The sequence below is a fragment of the Artemia franciscana genome, chromosome 2 (assembly GCF_032884065.1).
Source record: "Artemia franciscana chromosome 2, ASM3288406v1, whole genome shotgun sequence".
Lineage (NCBI taxonomy): Eukaryota > Metazoa > Arthropoda > Branchiopoda > Anostraca > Artemiidae > Artemia > Artemia franciscana.
In genome coordinates, this window is record NC_088864.1 from 36359261 (window position 1) to 36380580 (window position 21320).

The following is a 21320-nucleotide window of genomic DNA, read 5'->3' on the forward strand; positions in this document are numbered from 1 at the left end:
AAGATCATGCCTATGTCATTTTGCTAAACGCTGTCCATTTGGAAGTTTGAAAAATAAAAATTAATCCAAAGAAAAAAGGAATAAAAAAAATTCTGTTTTTTTAAGTACTGTACTCAAAGCTTTGAAGTCTAAAATATCACGGTCATGCATAATTCTTTGTTTGGCAAGAGCCTTAACAATAATAATAATAAAACATTAGACAGCTAAATTATACCTTGGGGAGAAGAAAAATGAATTTCTGTGACTAGAGTTGCAGCGGCCTTTCCACCGAGATACGCCAATTCTTGCTCAAGAGTTTTCAAACCTAATAAATAAGTATCAGAAAATGGTGGAGTTGAAACGTTCTCGGAAATGCAACATTCATAGCCAACACAAACACATCGGAATCCCCAGGCCACAGTACTCCTTTGACATTTGATGTATTCTGACGCTGTTTCAAGAGAAAACATAACTTCATTTCCTAGAAAACAGAAATTTTTCAAAAAAGAGAAAAATAACTTGCAAGCTAGAAAGCCTATTTTTACTTCAAAAGAGGCACTGTGAACTCTAGGAAGACCCAGAAATAGCAGTTATATTTTTTTCCCTTTGGAAAAACAATGATTATTTCATATGGAATGATTATTCCATTCCAATATTTATTTTTTTGTTTATAAAAATGTAGGAGATAAGCTTTACTAGCTCCAAAGTCTACGCTCCGTGCAGCCTTTTACACACATTCCTGCCAAAGAGTAATTAAAAATTGGGTTAATAGAGAAGATAATTGGCCAGAATGGACTATTAAACTGAATCGAAAATTTATTTACAAAAACAAAGGAAATGACGGAGGAGTGAAATAAAACAAAGAATTGAGTGGTGCAGTTAGGATGATGAAGGCGCAATAAACTCAAAACGAAAAAAGTATGGTGAAGCCGTATCTACTAAGCAAGGTTCCAAATAATAGAGCATCACCTTCCCAAACGAAAAAGCAAAGTGTCGCTCATTCTACTATCACAGTATAGGACTAAATCCTTATTTTTGTTGATTCCATTAGTTCCTTTTCCGAAAAAAACAATTATTTACTCAGGAAAAGGCAAAACAATTTACCTGGAACAAGGATCGACTGCTTGGGCCAATCCACATTCCCAGAAAATTTTCCAATAATCCTTAATTCTTCCTCTTGAACAGATTTTGAAGCCTCTAAAGATCTGTTACACAGATAAATTGACAGACAATCTTCAGCTTGGCATGTCGACGATCTTGGGTCGAATTCAAGAGCAATCCAAGACACGGACTCAGGAAACGATACCCTTTAAAATAGACGGTAAAAACAAAAATTAACACACACACATATATATATATATATATATATATATATATATATATATATATATATATATATATATATATATATATATATATATATATATATATATATATAAATATATATATATATATATATACATATATTTGTATTATTAAGTTTTCTTTGTCTAAGAGATTCGGACTTATTAAACAACTTTGTGAGAGCTATTAGTTAAGTAAAACAGTTTGGGGTAATTTACAGATAATTACAGACATTTTTTTCTTTTTTTTAGCTCACCAGCCCTCGCCTATTTTTGGAGAAAAGTTTGCTAACCACCACGATAAAACACTAATTCTTCTAAAATCTGCAATGAAAATACGTATTACGCAATATTCCTATTATTTCTAAACATAATCAATGTGCGGGTTACAAAGATAAAGCAGGCAACAGCAGTCTAACATTAAAAGCACCAACTAGACAAATCGTAGCAGGTGTATATAAATCACATGAAATATAAACTATTTTTAAATTATTTAAGGCAAGGTTCTTTTAAAGTTCCAAGAACATCAAAATGAAAACGTTTTGGCCCTTGGATCTATCTTAGGTCTATTCATACCAGAAAACCGGAATTTTCTATGAGTTTTCTTTTACTTATTATTAAATTGTTAAATTTTTTGGTAAAGCTTTAGTTTCGTCACAAGCTGTCGAAAATGCATATTACGGCATATAGCAAGATTCTGATGATCGTATATTAATTCTTTGTCATTACTACAGAAGCGCGTCCTTTTTTTAACTTTCTAAAATCCCCCTTCAACGAAACTAAAAATGCGTAAAGTGGGCAGAGTTGGACAATATGAATGAGTAATGACATAAAAACAATATGTAATCATCAGAATCTAGCCATATGCAGCAATTCAAAAAAATAAAAATAAAAAAAATCACAAAAACTAAAATATCCTCCCTTCGAACTTTTAACAGCACAGATTCTTGCCCTTGACTAACCATAAATTTTGGCAAAAATAGGGCTACAATGATGAAACATCAAGACCATAACAAACAAGGCTTAACCAATCAGCAAAAAGTACGTCATAAACATCAAATAACAATTCAACCAATCAGAATACAGACTTCACTCCACTGCCCGCGGGGCTCATAGACAAATACGCTTCGCTCTATAGGTAGTGTTACTTGTAAGCAAAATCGGACATTTGTTTTGTTCAGAAACAGCTGACTAGTTTAAACTCGAAAGTGAAAGTGAACCATCCTGGATTTAACATCAATGGATGCGTGAGTTTTTTAATTATCTTTCGACTTCCTACTATACAGAAACTACCAGTGATGACTGAAATTAGTATTTAAAATATAATTTCATTCATATTGTACAACCCCAATTTCCCCTCGGCTTCAAAACCCAGCCAACTTTACGCATTTTTAGTTTGCCCCATGGAGGAGGAGGGTCAACCAGAAATGGATTTACTTCTAGAATAAGCATTTCCAAGTGCTATAGTATGGAAACTGCTTCGCAGCACAGTTTCAACTTTTGATAGCTTGTGACTAAACTAAACAATTACCAATTTTCTTCCTTGACAAAAAGTTTGTCCTTGTTGCCACACTGAATCGTTGTATTAAATCCAATGGAAACTATACTTGTTTACACAAAACACCAAACCAAACGGTTGTATCCCAGAATCTATCGGCATCTTATTCTTGAATGTCACAGCAACTAATAGGGCACAACAACTATCTACTATTGAACAAATATTGGCTAGTGCCAATATGTCAAAATTATGTAAAGAGAGAGATATTGTGAGAATCAGAAGAAATAAGAAGGATTCTATTGATATGTCAATAGTCAGCTAAAGGAATAAATACAACAAAATAGGGCATCCTAGTTGGTCTTTCCAAAAATATGTTCCTGTAGGTAAGCCAATTAACTAATGATTAGAATTGTTCAATCTTGAAGAGTTTTATAATAATCATATTAATGCATAACTAAAATTTTTAGCTTTTCAGTTATATATTTAGTTTCTTTTCGATTCCTATAGTGTAACAATATTTTAGGGTTATATTATTGCATAATTTTAATCATTCAATCACTGCTGTTTTTCGTTTTTTTTAGCCAGTTTACTGCCAAGTAACGGTAATATTTGTATTTTTCGACAACAATCCGAAAGGTCAGTTTCTAGAGCTCTTTCACTCATTCACTGTTGATTTTAAAAAAAATGTCCTTTAATTTTATTTAAACTTGGTGCCCGCTAAGTGTTAAAACTGCATCCCTGCATGGAATGTCTTTTGTATTAAAAAATGAGTTCCCAGATTTCCATAATTGTTTCAGGATGTATATGGTTATGAAGTTTCCCCTTAACCATTTTAACGAATCATATTTCACTTTTAGTGTCCTTAGCACTTCAATTTCAATCAGCTGTTTTATTTAAGACAGGGAAATAAAAATGAGACATAGGATAAACCTCTCACAGTGGTAATTTGTTGATATATTATTTTCTTACAAGCTAGATCCACACCATCTTTTTTAGCTTTACTATTTCCCAAAATGGCACATAGCTTTGGCACAGTTAAACCGAACAAAAGACAGGAAAAAAAGAGAGCCCCCTCGCTCCCTTCAAGCCGAAAAAAAAATTAGAAATGAGCAGACAAACTTAAACAACTGGAAAAAGAAAATGAAGAAACTGACCTGTATGAGCTCACACTGACAGGCTTATATGGATGCTCGCTTTCAACTACAGTGTAAAATTTAGAAGTTGTAGTGGTGTCTGCGAACTGTAGTTGCTGATGTAACAATGGAGTGTTTTGCTCACTTTCCCGGGTCGCAGAAAATATTGCATTATTCAGGGCTACACAGTCTGGCAATATGTCTTGGATAAGAGTTAAGACATCAACACACATCTTCGGATCACTTTGCAGACAACTTTCGAGCTTGGCACATAAGTTTGGGAGGAGCCTTGATACAGGGGGAGATCTGGAGAGATAATTAAGGGCACTTGGGCAACAGTTGAATGAACGAACAAATTTTAATAGGCCATGAATATTATACAATATCAAGTTAGATGTTAAAATTAAACATTTTTTAGCCATCCTTTGCTGACTAGCATAGTTCGAGTGCGTGAGTGATATGTCTTGCGATGTGCTAGAATAAAGAAGACATGGGAGCTGCCCACGTAATACGTTCGTACCATTTAAACTTAATGAACATGCACTAAAGGTGAAAGTTGTTCCGTCAGGACCTCGGATACCACTACTTCCCATATCCCCACTGGAAGTTTTTCCACCACTGTTTCTTAGAAGAATTGCATATTTCTGTCCAGCCTTTAAAAAAGAAAAGTAAGCGTCATTACTGGGTTTGCCTATCTAAATACTAGTTTAAAAAATTTTTTAAACGAAAGTAATTATGGGTCCGCTTATCGCCGTCATCAAGATACAAACTAACAACAAAATATCTATTTGCACAGCTCGACTTGTACATGTTTTTTATACTACACTCCAAAAAGCTATTGGGGCCCATCTTAGTAGGATTTATTCCACCCAATAGATTAGTTTCGACCAGAGACCATCGTAGTTTATGAAGATGCTGCTGGTGATCTCACTCGAGATCACAAAAGGTATCAAAATAACCATCGACTTCCATAGGGTGTTTGAATCCTGATTTTAGGCTTTTTGTGGATTATTTGTTTTAGTAGATGGAAGGGGGGGGGGGGGAGGAAATTTCAAAGATTTTGATCAAGTTTCATAAATATTAAAGACTGTAAAAAAAAAGGAAAGTAAAGACCAGGCACAGAAAATTCCAAAACTGCCAATAGCAGAGTTCGACAAAATTCCAAATGTTGCCAAATCTGCCAAAATTTTTTACTAGGCTATGAAAACTGCCAAGTCGTATTGCTACTAAGCTAACCCACTTTTTCCGCAGGGGTACCACAGACCATTCTTTCGTTTGGAAACCGTTTCTAAATTTGTTAACTGTGCTACTTTAAAAATATCGGTAATTTTTTGCTTTCAACGTAGAAATGTAGTGACGCCCAACAATATTGACAATTTTAACAGCGTTTGAATTGGCATATCCATCCACACCGGAACTTGCAGGAATTTTCGTGTTAGCTAGACTTGACCACTCCCAAAACCAAGAAAAATCCCGTGTAATTTTGTACTATACATCTGAACCAATTTGACCGCTCGAACTTTTTCTATATCTATAGTTTGATTCGTACAATCAATCTTTTATGTATTCTCTAAACGCAAAGATCTTAGTACCCATTGAAGATACGTCTTGCGTGTTAAACAATTTTTGACCAGTTCTTAGTAGGCTATGGATTTTTTGTTTCTAAAACAAGGTTAATTGGTTCTCTGACGTTATAATATAAGAAAAACGCCAAGCAACGATTAAAATTTGTATTTTCTGCTAAGTATAGCAGTATACCACGAGTGGTTTCAGTTATTTTTCCCACTAAATGAAAATAAAAACCGTATTCAAATTCAGGGAATTGAACGAGAAATCTACGGCTACAGACACATGCCTATCATTTATTCTTAGAAATATTTGTTTATGCTTAGAATTTTAATAATATGTAGATTATTGAATACCTTTAGCAATACACTGCGAGAGAGTCTGACCATGAACAAATCACTGGTACAATCAGCACTTGAGTAGCTTCCCGAGGCGTGATGTAGTGTTTTCCATCCAGTAGTTTTTAAGAGGCCCTCTTTATTAGTGCTCAAACTCTCGCAAACTTCCAATTCATAATCAAAGACCTTTGATCCACCGTATAGTCCAATACCAAGCAGGCAAACTCCCTGGCGGTCCACTAGAAGAAATTTACAACTATTATTTTTATGAAATTTATGAAAAAATAAAGTTTTTTCAATGCTTGTCAAAAAAACTTGTGAAAACTTAACTTTAGTGAAGAAAATTCACTATTGTTTGACATACTTAAGTTGTAAATAAACAGACATAATAATAGAATGGATTCAACTTAAACTAATGTAATGGAACTATATGTGCTTTAACCATTTATTTATTGTTCTTTGTTTCTTGAGTCATTTGTCTTGTATACAATAGTAGAATTTTCGAAGACAATTTGATTGTACCTCAACCTAGATGTGATGTAGTTAAATCAGAAACTTTTTCTAAGATGACGAAAAAAAATCATAAAAACGCACGATTTTGTAACTTTTTTGAAACCTATGACACCTTTCTGGCAAAAAAAACCCTTCTGGCGAAAATCTTCAAAGTCAAGTCCCCCCCCCCTCTCCAAATTTTTTGTAGTTCTACTTTTCTAAATTTATTTATTTTCTAACTAGACGGTGGAACGTGATGGAGTGAAATATAACACTGGAATTAGATTCAATACAACGTTGGCCCACAATTTTGTCTCCCTGTTTAAGGCCATAGCCATATCTCTACTTCAGCTTTCATTGTAATCAGGCACTGAGAAGGATTAAAGACAAACGAGAGTTGTGTCACTGGTGCAGTGGGAATGTCACTTTCATAAAGAGTGATTTTGCGTACTGTGTTTATAAACGTTGCAAACAAAAACGATGGCAAGTAATACATTAAACACTACCTTCAAAACTGATGGCATCAGCACATTTATTGCCTGTTGTCCACCCCTTGCTTGAGCTTACTTTCGAAAAACGAGATGGTGTTGTATACATCTGTCGTATGCCACTGCCATCTTCTTCAAAGTTCAAAGCAGCGGCTGTAATCTCGGTTATAACTTGCGATAGGAAAGCGCATATTCTGTCACATAGATTTGGATTAAATGTCAAAGAGCCACCTGAAAGTAACAGAATCAAGCTATAACAGATTCTAGAAATTGATTAATCCAATAAGGAAAGAAGAGGTCGAGACTAGCCCCCTCTGCCCAAGAAAAAAAAAAAACGCTAGAAACTTTGTTCTCCCCCTCATCTTCATAAGACTCCCCTTTTCTTTTAACCGCTGGTGCTCCCCCTACAAGAAATGTACCCTACCCCTCTGTAAATGGATTACCCCCTCGCGTAAGCTTTACAAGCAAAGAAGAAGAAAAAAAGAATCATAAATAATTGAAGACTTATCGCTAACTTTTTTTCACTGATGGCCCTCGGAAATATGGTTGGAAATTCTGGATTTTAATTATTCTCATTTTTCCATCTACTTTCAGTGTCTTATTAAATTTTCGGAATTGAGCTTTTTTGTCAACGTAAAGTATACTAGTCCACAAACTATTTGTTTGTCATTGTTAAAAATAGTGTGGCTTCCTCCGTTAAGAAACGCTTCATTAAATATCAACGATATTAAAGTAGTTTCCCAAGATATTAAACAAACCACCAATTAACGTAAAAAAAATCAAGTCAAATTTGTTTCCTAACTGTATTTATGATATTTTTCTCTAACAATGTGATGATTTTAAAATATCGCAAGTTCCAGTTAAGATATCTTAATGTTTATACGTTTCCTAATAGGAAGCATAAATTAAAAGTATAAAATAAGTTTTATTGTTAACTAACCAATTAGGGTCTCTTCCATCGATTTTGTAAGGATCACCAGCAACTTTTCAATAACTGTTTTAAACGATAAGGTATGTCCATAGATCTCTTCAACAGCTAATCTTTTCGTCATGGTTTTAACTAAGAGCGGATAGAAGCCACAAGTTTCGAATTCAGAAGGTCCGCTAATATCCGAAGGCGTCACTAATGTTTTATCTGGTGTACTGTCAATAAGAGACCATCTCTGAGAGGACGTTTCTCTGGGTGTCAGCTCGAAGTCGTAAAGCATCTCAGAGTAGGGGGGAAGTAGGTTTCGGAGTCGGATCTGACTTAATGCCAGCTGTATGGCGCAGAGAAGGCGATCCACATTCTCAGGTTTGGTGCATCTCAGCTGCAACAGAAAAGAGACAATTCTTGAAATGCACGGGGTAGGACACTATTCAAAGAATCAAGAATATTCCCTAGGGATATGAACAGTGTACAAACCGTTGATGAAAACTATTACAAAAAGAAAGGTTGGCTTCATTACTAGGGAATTACTACTGCTACAAAGATATAACAGCCATGAATCACAGGCATGAATAAGCTTTAAAAAGATAAATTTTCTTAATTTGGATATTTAGAAGGTATCGTGTGCGTCTTGTTCCATCATCCTCGAGCCAAGCTTGCTATATCTGTTGCTTTACTGGCAAAATTCAAAGTTGGTATTTTCCGATTTTTATGTCTTTTCTTTCTACAATCATAAAACTGAAATAAGGCTTTTTATTTTATAATCCAATTTAAAGCTTCAATAGGCAAGTTACTGTAAATTAGGTGTTCGTTGTTGATACAGGCGCGCAGATTAATGGATAGAGGCAATAGCTCACCCCTAAATTTTGAAAAATACCTTCTTATTTCTATTTCCTAGTTGCCTTCTATTTTAGCTAAATGCCATGTTAAAGCAACGGCACTGGCTAATTGGTCGTTTATAGTGTCACATCTGTACTTCTTTTTTTCATACATATTAAATAGCACTGTACTCCTACAACTACCGAAAAATGGTGTCAGATCAAAACACAAAGTGTATCATTAGAACCACCTTGCCCAAAAAAAAGAGAAAAATCCTATAAAGGGAACTTACAGTCCCTTGCCTTGAACAACATGGAAAATCCATTGGCTTGAATAACGAGGAACGTGGCTGCAACCACGATATTCTGCATCGAAAGTATCATTTTTTCCATTTCTCTTTCTCCGCAGCAAACGGAGCACTGAAACATCATAGAGAGTTGTTTAATGGCTCGTTTTAAAGGAAATTGAAGCGGTAGCTGCAATCTAGCAAAATTGTGGTTCCTGCGGTAGCTGCTAATTAAGAGAATTAATATCTATGGTTACCCCCCTCCCCCATTTTAGGTATATTCACTCATTCTTGTTTTTTTCTTCATTAAAATTCGAATAATCCTTGCCCCCATTCCTACATTTTCATGAATCAGCACCAGTAGTATCAATAATTGATACTAATTTGCTATTATTATTGGTAAAGTGAAGTTAATTTGAAAGTTAAATACGAAATAATGATAACACAGGTTAATATTAAAGTGATCAAAGAACGATTACCTTTTCCATTTGGGTTAGAACATGACATAAACTCAGCCACTGGAATTTTTCCGATGGGTAGAATATATGAAAACAAGCAACAAAGACACTTTCAGCTTCTTCAAGGATTTCACAAGGAATATCATCATCTGGATGGCTTAGGGCATTCGAAACCACTGCTTTCACCCTCATCACACGCTCAATCATTTCCAAACTTTCTCCAATTTCCATTTCTTTGATTTTATCAAAACCTGGATACAATTTTAATAAGAAAGCCTCAAGTAGCCGAAAAGAAGCTTGAATAACATATTGTTTTGAATAAATGTCTAGAAATCGTTCTTTTCCATCGTTATGTATTTGAGTTTCATTTAGTTTATCAAGAAATGTTTGTAAAATATCCAGTAAATAATCAAAGCAAGATGGCGTAACGCCCATAGCAAACTTCACAGATAATAATTTGATTGGACGCTGCTGGGAATGATTTTCTGATTCATTATATTCTACTGGTGCCACCCGGTACAAAATTGAAGATATTTGTCCAGCATTAACATCCGTTCCGTTATTTGACTTCTTTGACGATTTGAAATGAAAGACAGTGCTGAAATATAGAAATTAATTTTAACAAAACAAAATAGGAGAAAAATAGCATTGCTCAAAAACCTGAATTCGACAGGGGATTACAACACTTCAAAAACCTTAAAAGAGAAAGTCAAAAGTTTTAAGCTTAGTAGAAATCGTTGTTAGATATTGGGTTCGTTTAAATAATCAAATATCTTTGAAATGATACATTATGAAAAGATATTAAATTGCGTAAAGAGCAAAAAAATGGTAGTTGCAAAAACATTGGTATCTATTTTAACAGGGATTACAACGATTCAAAAACCTTAATAAAGAAAACCAAAAGTTTAAAAAGCCTAGTAGATATTGTTGTTAGAAATCGGATTTGATTTAATAATAAATATCTTTGAAAAGACTTCAGCATGAAAAGACAGCAAATTGTCAGCAGTTGGAAGACAAACAATAATGAGAATCCATATATAGAAGCCTGCCGCGTACCGAGTACCGGGGTCCGATCCAGCGGCTGGCAATTGCAAAAATATTTGTATATATTTTGACAAGGGATTACAACAATTCAAAAACCTTAAAAAAGAAAATCAAAAGTTTGAAGCTTAGTAGATCGCTGTTAGAAATCGGACTTCTTTTAATGATTAAATTCCTTTGAAAAGATTCAGTATGAAAAGAGAGCAAATTTTCTCAAATTGTTTGCGGCTAGAAGACAAGCGCCAATGATAATCAAACAGTTCGTGGTAACGAACTGTAGTAAGTTTTTTTTACTGTTTTAAAAAGAAGAATTGAGAGGAAGAGTCAAACTTTAGCGTAAAGAGCGGGGCGTTGATGAGGAAGCAGCCCCTTTCATATACGAAGTAATTTCTGTTCGTTTTAAGTTTTAATGTCGCTCCTTACTTTCAGTTAAAAAAACTTGTTTTTTAAATTTAATCCATATAAAGAAGCGTACCGCGTGCCAAGTGCCAGGGCACAGCGGCAAAGCCGACGGGCTCTCGGTACTAACCGAGACATCCAGAAGCCTTTACAAACGGAAGTGCCCAGAGATTATATCGTATACCCACAATATTTGATATTCCAGAGGGTTCTAACCATAAAACTTAGTTAACCCATACTTCTTGAAAAGCCAACTACTACCTCTTTTATCATCATGTTTTTGTTTTTTTTCGTAAAAGGTTTCTTTTTTCTTCTTATATATCAAGAAGAGCACTCACATTACTTTAATCATAGGCAGCACATAGCTATGCTTAAGTGAAAAGCGAAGTGGGCTCTATGCATTATTTATTTATGCTTTTTTTTCACCAAGGAACTTCTTATGGAAGAAGTTCTCCAAGAAACTACAGAGGGGGCTCGTTCGACTGGAAATCAAAAGTTCTAGCGCCCTTCTTAAGAGCCAAAAGTGACTGGAGGGCAAGCAGCCCTCCCAACGCCCCTTATCTCCCCAAAGACCTCCAATAATTTTTTTTAGATAGCAATTTTGTTCATCATAGTAGAAAAGGTTCAATACCTATGCTTCTGGGGATGACATCCTCCCCACACAACCCTTGGGGCAAGGGCTGTATGTTATGCAATCCATCCATTATTTACATACATTATTTGTAACTATTGGGAAACTGGAAAACATTTGACCCTTGCTGCCCAAAAAGGCCGAGGGTATTAAGGTTCAGCTTTCACGGACTGTTGAGGGGAGCGTTACACTAAATCAAAACCCACTATGTGAATGCAGGTTGTCAAAACAAAGTACCAGAGTATCGCAGGAATGGCTTATAGTACTAAATTACACTTTAAGGACATGTTGAGGGCGATGTTGAAATAACCAAAAGGCTTAGAATATTAATTTGAAACTTTCAGGGTATGTTAAGTGGTTGCTGAACTAACGAAAATGCACAGTGTGAATTCTACCACTACAACTACTACGACTAAAACTACTGCTGGTACCGAGGCTGGGGGTATTAAACTAAAAATTTAGACTTAGAAGCTATAGAATTGATTTGAAACCTTCAGAGCATGTTGAGGGAGATGTTGTCGACTAAAGAAGTTCTTATTTTAAGGCTTGTATCGGTATCTATGAACTAAGAAGAAACTACGTTATAGATGGCGCCCAGAAAGACTAACAGTCTAATTGCATTTTTGTATCATCCGGAAAATGCTGAAATGTAATAAATACATGGTAGAACATAATTGCAGAAGATGTCAATTATTTATCAAGCATTATAAAACACGTTAATAGACCATCTTCTTATTTATTTAATCTCAGGCTTAAGCATTAAGTAGTGAGAATTAGGAGTTAAAATTACAATATAATTTTTACCCATCATCTCCAGTAACAACTGATTGGCCATTAGCTCCACAATCGCTTGAGGGTCCACTAACCCTGGCCCATGCGACATACCATCTTCCCGAAATGACAAGAACTGGCTTCTCAAAAAATATTCCACAGCTTTGCCGAGCATCACAATCGTACGGTACTTCAGAGGTTTCACCAAGAATGTCACCTTCAGGTTCTTCGCTGACATCGGAGCCAACATCATAGAGCTACAGCAAAAAGGTATAAAACTGTTGCTTTTATTGCAACAAGTAATACATATTCTCCTGATTTTCAGATAATAATCTGAACTTGAAAGATAATAATGCTTATTGATACTGGAAAGAGAAAACTAAACCTAATAGAAATGGGACTTATCATTAAAAGAAACTGTTTTACAATAGTTTATTATAGGGGCAAGGATGTTGGGAGGCAAGAGGTACGGAATTGACAATTAGATTGCAAGAAAATAATTTGACCTCCCTGATTCCTAACTCTTCAACAAAAATAAAATTAGCTTGAATCTGAATCTACACAAAAATGAAGAAACCCACAAGACAAGTTGTACAAACGCTAAAACACTTTATTGAATAAATTTATTAAACTGTAATCAAATCGAAACCATTAGTTTATTACTTTGATAAAATATAGATGAACTGATCTTCTACTGAAAACCTTAGTTTCTGAATTAGAAGGCAACATGTTGAATTATTATATAAGCTAAAAAGCTACTCAAGTGTCAAAATTTTCAACTCTCAAGTCTCAAAAAATCAAGTCTCATATGTTTTGTTATATAAAATAAACGGAGGTAAATGATGAATCTCACAGATTTCCAACCGCTTTTTTCATTTAGTAAAAATTACTTCGGAAAAAACAAAGAACATATTACAATGCAATTAACTTGAAGAAAGCCTAAACTTCATATGAAATGACTTAAGTCATCAAACACAAAACTAAAACACTAGTTGCCCCCACCCCCACAGAAGAAAATGCTCCTATCAACAACCCACTACTCCGGTTCCACCTAAGTTCCTTTCCAATCGAGATACTGAGGGTATACTTTTTGTCTAAATGATATTTATGAACCACTTTTCGAAACGAAATATGCTAAGCTCAGTCGACCTGTTCACCCAATTTCTTATATCTTGTTCTAATTCACAAATAACTAGAATTTTCTACGTTCTCAGATGGACCATACCTCCTTTCTCTAGAAGTGGAAACACATAATTTGGAGCTCTTTTTCTGTGTGTTGAGTTTCTTTTCATATCTCAGAGGCAAAACAAAAACTTCTTTTAACTTTTAAACTATTAATTAATCATAGGCAGCGCGATACCACTGTATTATTCACAATTTGTATATTTTTTTTTCATCAAGGCACTTCGTATAGATGGAGCTGTCGTAGAAGCTTCGTAGAAATCAAGACCCAACTGTACAGGGTGCCTGATATAGTTTACCGTAGCTGTAATTGTAAAATAATTTCTGACCCTATTTTAAATATTGGAATTAAGCACATATTCAAATTTTCTTTGTCATAGATGTAGTTCAGGGAATGTTTCATGGACGAGATATAAAAACAAAACTCTCAATAAAAAACAAGAGCTAAGAGCTCATATGGCACTTAGAGCCAAGAGATCATATGGTATGGGCTCTAACAAAATTCTATGAATCAATAGATTGATTTAAAAAGGAAAATAAGAGGCTTAATGCCGGTCAGGATTTAAAATAAGAGCTCTGAGTCACGATGTCCTTCTAAATACCAAAATTCATTAAGATCCGATCACCCACTCGTAAGTTATAAATACCTAATTTTTTCTAATTTTTCCTCTCCCTTTAGCCCCCCAGATGGTCGAATCTGGGAAAACGACTTTATCAAGTCAAATTGTGCAGCTCCCTGACACGCCTATCAATTTTCATCGTCCTAGCACGTCCAGAAGCACCAAACTCGCCAAATCACTGAACCCCTCCACCCAACTCCCCCAAAGAGAGCGAATCCAGTACGATTCTGTCAATCACGTATCAAGGACATTTGTTTATTCTATCCACCAAGCTTCATCCCGATTCCTACACTCTAAGTGTTTTTCCAAGATTTCCCCCTCCAACTCTCCCCCAATGTAAAACAATCTGGTCGGGATTTGAAATAAGAGCTCTGAGACATGAATTCTTTCTAAAAGTCGAATTTCATTAAGATCCGATCATCTATTCGTAAGATAAAAATACCCGAATTTTCACGTTTTCCAAGAATTCCGGTTTCCCCCTCCAACTCCCCCCAACGTCACAGGATCTGGTCAGAATTTAAATAAGAACTTGAAGCACAAGATCCTTCTAAATACCAAATTTCATTAAAATCTGGTCACCCTTTCGTAAGTTACAAATACCTCAATTTTCAAAATTACCCCCCTCCAATTCCACCAAAGAGAGCAGATCCGGTCCGGTTATGTCAGTCACGTATCTTAGACAGGTTTTTATTCTTCCCATCCAGTTTCATCCTGATCTCACCGCTTTAAGTATTTTCTAAGATTTCCGCCTCCCCCCAACTGCCCCCTGCCAATTACGCTTGATCCGGTTGAGATTTAAAATAAGAGATCTGAGTTATGAGGTCCTTCTAAATATGAAGTTTCATGAAGATCCGATCACTCCTTCGTAAGTTAAAAATACATAATTTTTTCTTATTTTTCAGAATTACCCCCCCCCCCCCCAATAGATCGGATCCGTTCCAATTATGTAAATCACGTATGTAAGACTTCTGCTTATTTTCCCCACCAAGTTTCATCCCGATCCCTCCAATCTAAGCGTTTTCCATGATTTTAGGTTCCCCCACCCCAAACTCCCCCCCCCCCAACGTCACAAGATCCAGTCAGGATTTAAAATAAGAGCTTTGAGACACGATATCCTTCTAAATATCAAATTTCATTGAGATCCGATAACCCGTTCGTAAGTTAAAAATACCTAATTTTTTTTAATTTTTCAGAATTAACCCCTCCCCCAACTACCCCAAAGAAAGCGGATCCGTTCCGGTTATGTCAATCATGTATCTAGGACTCGTGATTATTTTTTCCACCAAGTTTCATCCCAATCCCTCCATTCTAAGTGTTTTTCAAGTTTTAGGTTTCACCCTCCCAACTCCCCCCCCCCAATGTCACCAGATCTGGTAGGGTTTAAAATAAGAGCTCTGAGCCACGACATCCTTCTAAATATCAAATTTCATTGAGATCCGATCACCTGTTCGTAAGTTAAAAATACCTCATTTTTTCTAATTTTTCAGAAATAACCCCCCCCCCCGACTGTCCCAAAACTGTTCTGTTTATGTCAATCATGTATCTAGCACTTGTGTTTATTTTTCCCACCAAGTTTCATCCCGATCCCTCCACTCTAAGTGTTTTCCAAGTTTTAGGTTTCCCCCTCCCAACCCCCCCCCCCCAATGTCACCATATCCGGTCGGGATTTAAAATAAGAGTTCTAAGACACGATATACTTCAAACATCAGATTTCATTGAGATCCGATCACCCGTTCGTAAGTTAAAAATACCTCATTTTTTCTAATTTTTCACAATTAACCCCCCCCCCCCCCCCAACTACCCCAAAGAAAGCGGATCCGTTCCAATTATGTCAATCCTGTATCTGGGACTTGTGCTTGTTTTTCCCATCAAGTTTCATCCCGATCCCTCCACTCTAAGTGTTTTCCAAGATTTTAGGTTTCCCCCCTCCAACTCCCCCAATGTCATCAGATCCGGTCGGAATTTAAAATAAGAGCTCTGAGACACAATATCATTCCAAAAATCAAATTTCATTAAGATCCCATCACCCATTCATAAGTTAAAAATACTTCATTTTTTCTATTTTTTCCGAATTAACCGCCCCCCCCCAGATGGTCAAATTGGGAAAACTATTTCTAATTTAAGCTGGTCCCGTCCCTGATACGCCTGCCAAATTTCATCGTCCTAGCTTACCTGGAAGTGCCTAAAGTAGCAAAACCGGGACCAACAGACAGACAGACCGACAGACAGACCGACAGAATTGGCGATTGCTATATGTCACTTGGTTAATACCAAGTGCCATAAAAAATTACGATAAGCATGAGTTGAAGGGTTTTCCCCAACATCTTCATTCTTATTATAGGAGTCTTCACTGTTCATACTCTAAGACGGTAAAATTCCTTTCTTAGATGCTTTGATGATTATGCTATTAATCTCACAATCAACAGAAAGTCGACAAAAAAGTCACATTTAATCATCTGCACACCCCCAAGCCTCTAAATCCCCAGAAAAAGTTAAACATACCCAAAAACACTGAACCAAAAACACCAGAAACCGATGAATGATTTGGTCTACCGAAGTGGTATTGTATCCATGAGTCCCTTCTGGGTTTACCTTGACTATACAGTTTTACCCATAAAGGTGTTCCTCAGTGGCAAGCTATGGTTCGAAAGACTCCCGTAATTGGCAAGTAATTTAACTCTCCCGTACCAGCCCATTATTCAAAGCCACATAATATTAAGTACGGCTTCACCACCAGTACCAGTCACAAGACATTCACGAATAATAGTGTCCCTTTATCATCCACCACCCTTGACTTAGGGAGAGTACTGGCAACTTTCATTGACCACGTATGTTTCCTATCTCATCTTCCAATCTTACATTAAACCCGATTCCAAGCCCACATAGGGCCCCAGCTGCAGGTTCAATAAATTTCTCAGCACCAGCGGCTAATACCTGAAATGCCCAATACTCCACGGGCCACTATAAGAAACTGGTCAACGCAACCCCAAAACAATGTATATGCCTCAACTTTTTTTCCATTATATCTCGCAAGTACGAGAGGAGTTTTTATGAAATTAGTAATTTGATTTTTATTATCTGACCAGAGCAGTTAAAAAAAAAGGTTTGATCCAGGGCGTTCTCTAGAATAAAATTATTCTATAACTGTCATACACAATGTAATCTCTCAACGAAAAAATTTAAAGCAAAATCCATCACCTTACATATTGAGAACCTTCAGAGAAACTGAAATTTCCTTATGTCCTATAAATTTGTACAGTGTAGACAATCACTTCATTAAGGGCATTTTTAACCGCATTCTTTTTGGGAACGACTGCCTTAATACAGCAACACAATGTAATTACTTGAAGGAAAAACTTATTTTAAAAGAATTGCGAACATTTCTCACAAAGAAGCTTCTGACAAAGCAGTAAGTATTGTCTATTTTCCTTATACCCAGATGTGCCACATTAAACTAAATCTGTCAACAAAATATCTACAAAGTTTTATTCAAAAGTAGTCTCTGTGTTATCTGTATTCTTAAGAACTAAAAGTAAAGAAAAGGCACCAGATACAAAAAAAACTCGTCAAAGAGGGGTACTCTAAATACCATGAAAATGGGGAAGATTTTGCAACAGCATAGGGTTACATAAGTTATTTAGCATAAGAAGAGCATAGTAAAAGCCCTTGAATTGGAATAATAAACATCAACCAACGGAAAACTTTAAAAATTCCTAAGGAAAAACAGTATTTTAGCGGTGCTTAGACATTAATTTTCTTTTTGTGGGTGGGGGGGGGGGAAGAGTTGCAGCCTCTTTAGCCTCCCCCCCCCCCCCTGTGGGTGCGCACCTGGTTGCGGTTAGCAGAAGAAAGGAATGGGAGAACACAGAATTGAAAGGGGGAATAAAAATTTCCTGGATATGATTTAAGCATCCTAAATGAAAGCGATAGCAAAATGAACGAACTTTTACAGGTTTAGGGAGTTCAGGGCACTAGAATAGGTTTGAAAATTAGTGTTAAGAAGACAAAGTCACTAAGGCTAGGAATGAGTGAAGATGAAAAGGGGACGTTGGGTAACAAAAAGGTCGATCAATCGGACAGCTTCACTTACCTTGGCAGTATTATTAGCAAAAACGGTGTGTGCAGTGAAGATGTTAAAAGTAGAATAGCCAAGGCCCAAGGTTTTTTCCTCACAGTTGGAAAAAAGTTTGGAAGAATAGGAAGATAAGTCTGCGAACCAAGATTGGAATATTGGAAGGTACTGTGTTATGACAGATGTCAAATATGGTTCTGAAGCAAGGGTGCTCCCAAAAACGGAGGAGGATTTGCTAGATGTTTTCCAAAGGAATTGTCTACGGATTGTTTTGGGTACCCGACTGACTATCCGTATTTCAAACAAAAGACTGTGCGAAAAGTGTGGCCCAATCCTGCTTTTTAAAGCTATAATGAGAGAAATGTTGAGATGGCACGTTCTACGGATAAAGGATGACATATTGCCAATGATTGTCCTGTTCGACCAACCGTCTAGGGCTAAACGGAAAGCAGGTCATGCTCGGTCGGGGTGGGAGGATGTCGCAAGGAAAGATTTAATGGAAGTGGAAACTTCATGGAAGGGTGTCAAGAGGGAGGCTTTGAATATATTGGGATGGAGGAGGAGCGTGCATAGCTGTGTTGGCCTCAGGCGGCTTGGTGCTGCGGTTAGTTGTTAGTAGTAGTAGTAAAGCTCTGGTGTTGCCTGTAACAAAGACAGATAAGTCTTCATGGTATTATAATTTTGTTTCCAGAACTACTTCATACGGGCAATAAGGGTAGCAAGAGCAACAAAACCCCTCACTTGCATGTTTGTGTAACAAGGTCCCTCTGCAATCTCTAAAGACATTCAATAAATATTTTGAGTTAACTATTTACTCAATATGCCTCCGAGGATGACATTACTCCCACAGGCACTCGGGTGAGGGCCGTAAATAATACAAAATGGTGGTTAATTATACTCAGACTTTATAATGGCAAAACAAAGGCTTGTGCAATATATCAGGAACGGCTATGGATATTAAGCTACAACTTTCAGGGAATGTCAGGGGGCTGTCGAAATAAGTGAAAGTGACACTCTGGGCATCCAGGTTGTCAAAGAGGCGTATCTGCAGTATCTCGGGAACGACAAATTATTAAGTTGAAACTTTAAAAAAATATTGAGGAGTACATTGAACTAAATCAACAATTTAGTTATACATTCTTCTCGACATTCCCTGTAAGTTCCAAATCAGTACACATAACCCGGCACTATGCATTCCGCCATCTATGCTACATCTTGGTTTATTGTGGCTAAATTCGACTCTTTGCTGTTAATGGTATAAAGCTTCTGCATTATTTTTAGGTTATTTTCATATTGATTTATATACTCTAGAGATAGATTTTTAGCTAAGGTGAATTTGAGAAACCCTTTTCAATTCCTAGTATAGGTCTTTTCTCTAGGTATTCATATCAGCGCCATCTTTTTTCACATATTAATTAGGTCGCCATCTACATCGCCAATATCATATGGCACCATTTTCATTGCTCTTCATATAACACTGGTCGATAGTTGCTAAGTACTTATTTTCCAACAAATACAATCAATTCTGAGGCTGTTACGATCTAAACGCCTAAATCTGACTAGTTTTTAGCAAGAAAGACATTTCATTTAGCCATCAAGTAGTGAATATAATTGGAAATTCCAAAATTTAAAGGCAATCACGCTGCGATAGAGGTGGCGAGAGAAAGGTAAGCAGAAGGGGGGTGAGTGAGTTGGTAGCAAGAGCCGTGGTACCCGCCGGGTGTGCCCCTTACATTGCGGGGACAAGGTGATCAACCCTCAACACTTCCCTTACTTTTCTATTCATTGTTGCCAGAGCATCGCGGCGAAGTGATTCGGACATCTTTTTGGCCCACCTTCCTTAATTGCGGGGTAAGGGTTCAATAGCCAGACGACATTTCGAGCTCAAAACACTCGGCGCTACTACTTGATTTGCAACTAAACAAATGAACCAACCACCATGTTCTGTTTGCAGTCAAAATGTAACCAAAAGCAGCGGCGGTGCAAAATGCACGAAATGCCATAAGTGGTGCCATCTGACGTGCGGAAAGACAAAATACTCACGTGAACTAGCAAGCATCTTTGTTTGCCCTAGCTGCAAGCCTGCGAATACAAGCTCACCTCCATCGGGAGTCAAAACCCGATCGAACCCAGAAGTAGCCCCTAGTCCAAATCTACCGCCGAAAAACAACTCAACTCCGATCAGCACAAACAACGATATGCCAACAACATTCAGAGGCAACAACAACATCTCGGATCAGAGCTTGCGACAGGGAAAAGCCACCTTACCTGAAGCGGTCGAGCTCGGCGCTGCAAATGAACTATGCAGCTACTGTCATCTACCGACAGAAAATTCCACGGCCATCAAATGCTTTTTCTGTGGTGAATACAAGCACGCAGGATGTAGACAATTAAACGCCGATCTATTCCTAACAATTAAAAGCCTAGATCCTGATTCACGTCTTTTCAAATACGAATGCGAGAGCTGCAACAAAAGAAACGTATCGTTCCTGCAGCTAAAACTGAGGGAAGCGCTCCAGGTAAATGCACCCAGTCCTTCGCTCCCAGCTCCTGTTCCAACGGAAAGCACCATCCAAAGCTATGATACTACTGTTGATGTGATACTGAAGGCTGATAAGGAAAAACAACTTAGAGAAGGAAAACGGACAAATGTTGCGATCTTTGGTCTCCCAGAGTCAAGAGACACCTCTGACAAAGACTTGGTGATTAACCTAACTACAGAAAATGATTTGGGAGCTCACCTGCAGCACGACGACATTCGTGAGGTCGTACACGTGGGAAGTCAAATAAATGGCAGTAAGCCACGCGTCTTAGTAGTCAAACTGAAGGACTCAATCGACACAATCAAGAAGCGACAGAAGATTCTCAGCGCAGCCCCAAATCTAAGAAAATCGACCAACAAACTTGTAAAAAAACCAGGTCTACATAATCCCTGATCGAACACTAATGCAAAGGGCACAACTGGCACAACAGCGTCGAGCAAAGTCGAGCCAAGGTCAGCAAGCACAGCAACACTCTAATGTTACTGGAAGCACCAATTCCAGGTCCAACGGGAACCAGAGAATGAGACAACAAGCGAGACCATCAAATGGTCCCAGCCAACGACAGCCCCAAAATTGACGAGGAAAAGGCCCAAGCCATACAAATGAACCCGAAAAAAAATAAAATGCCTCTATTTCAACGCTGACTCTCTCTTAAACAAAATGGAGGAAGCAAAGCAGGTTATCAAACTGGAAAATCCGGATATTGTGGCAATAGTAGAAGTTAAACCAAAAA

General features: G+C 37.0%; 1 protein-coding gene across 1 annotated transcript in view; it reads right to left on the reverse strand.

The window, feature by feature from the left end:
* The window catches only part of LOC136040940 (E3 ubiquitin-protein ligase MYCBP2-like), a gene marked incomplete in the record, with an annotated part of 337503 nt that overhangs the window by 240166 nt on the left and 76017 nt on the right, over positions 1-21320 (reverse strand). Inside the window, 8 exon segments of the mRNA XM_065725378.1 lie at positions 215-460; positions 1084-1286; positions 3975-4606; positions 5876-6096; positions 6856-7068; positions 7778-8147; positions 9350-9926; positions 12204-12427. Of these exon segments, the coding sequence (XP_065581450.1) occupies positions 215-460; positions 1084-1286; positions 3975-4606; positions 5876-6096; positions 6856-7068; positions 7778-8147; positions 9350-9926; positions 12204-12427 (2686 nt within the window).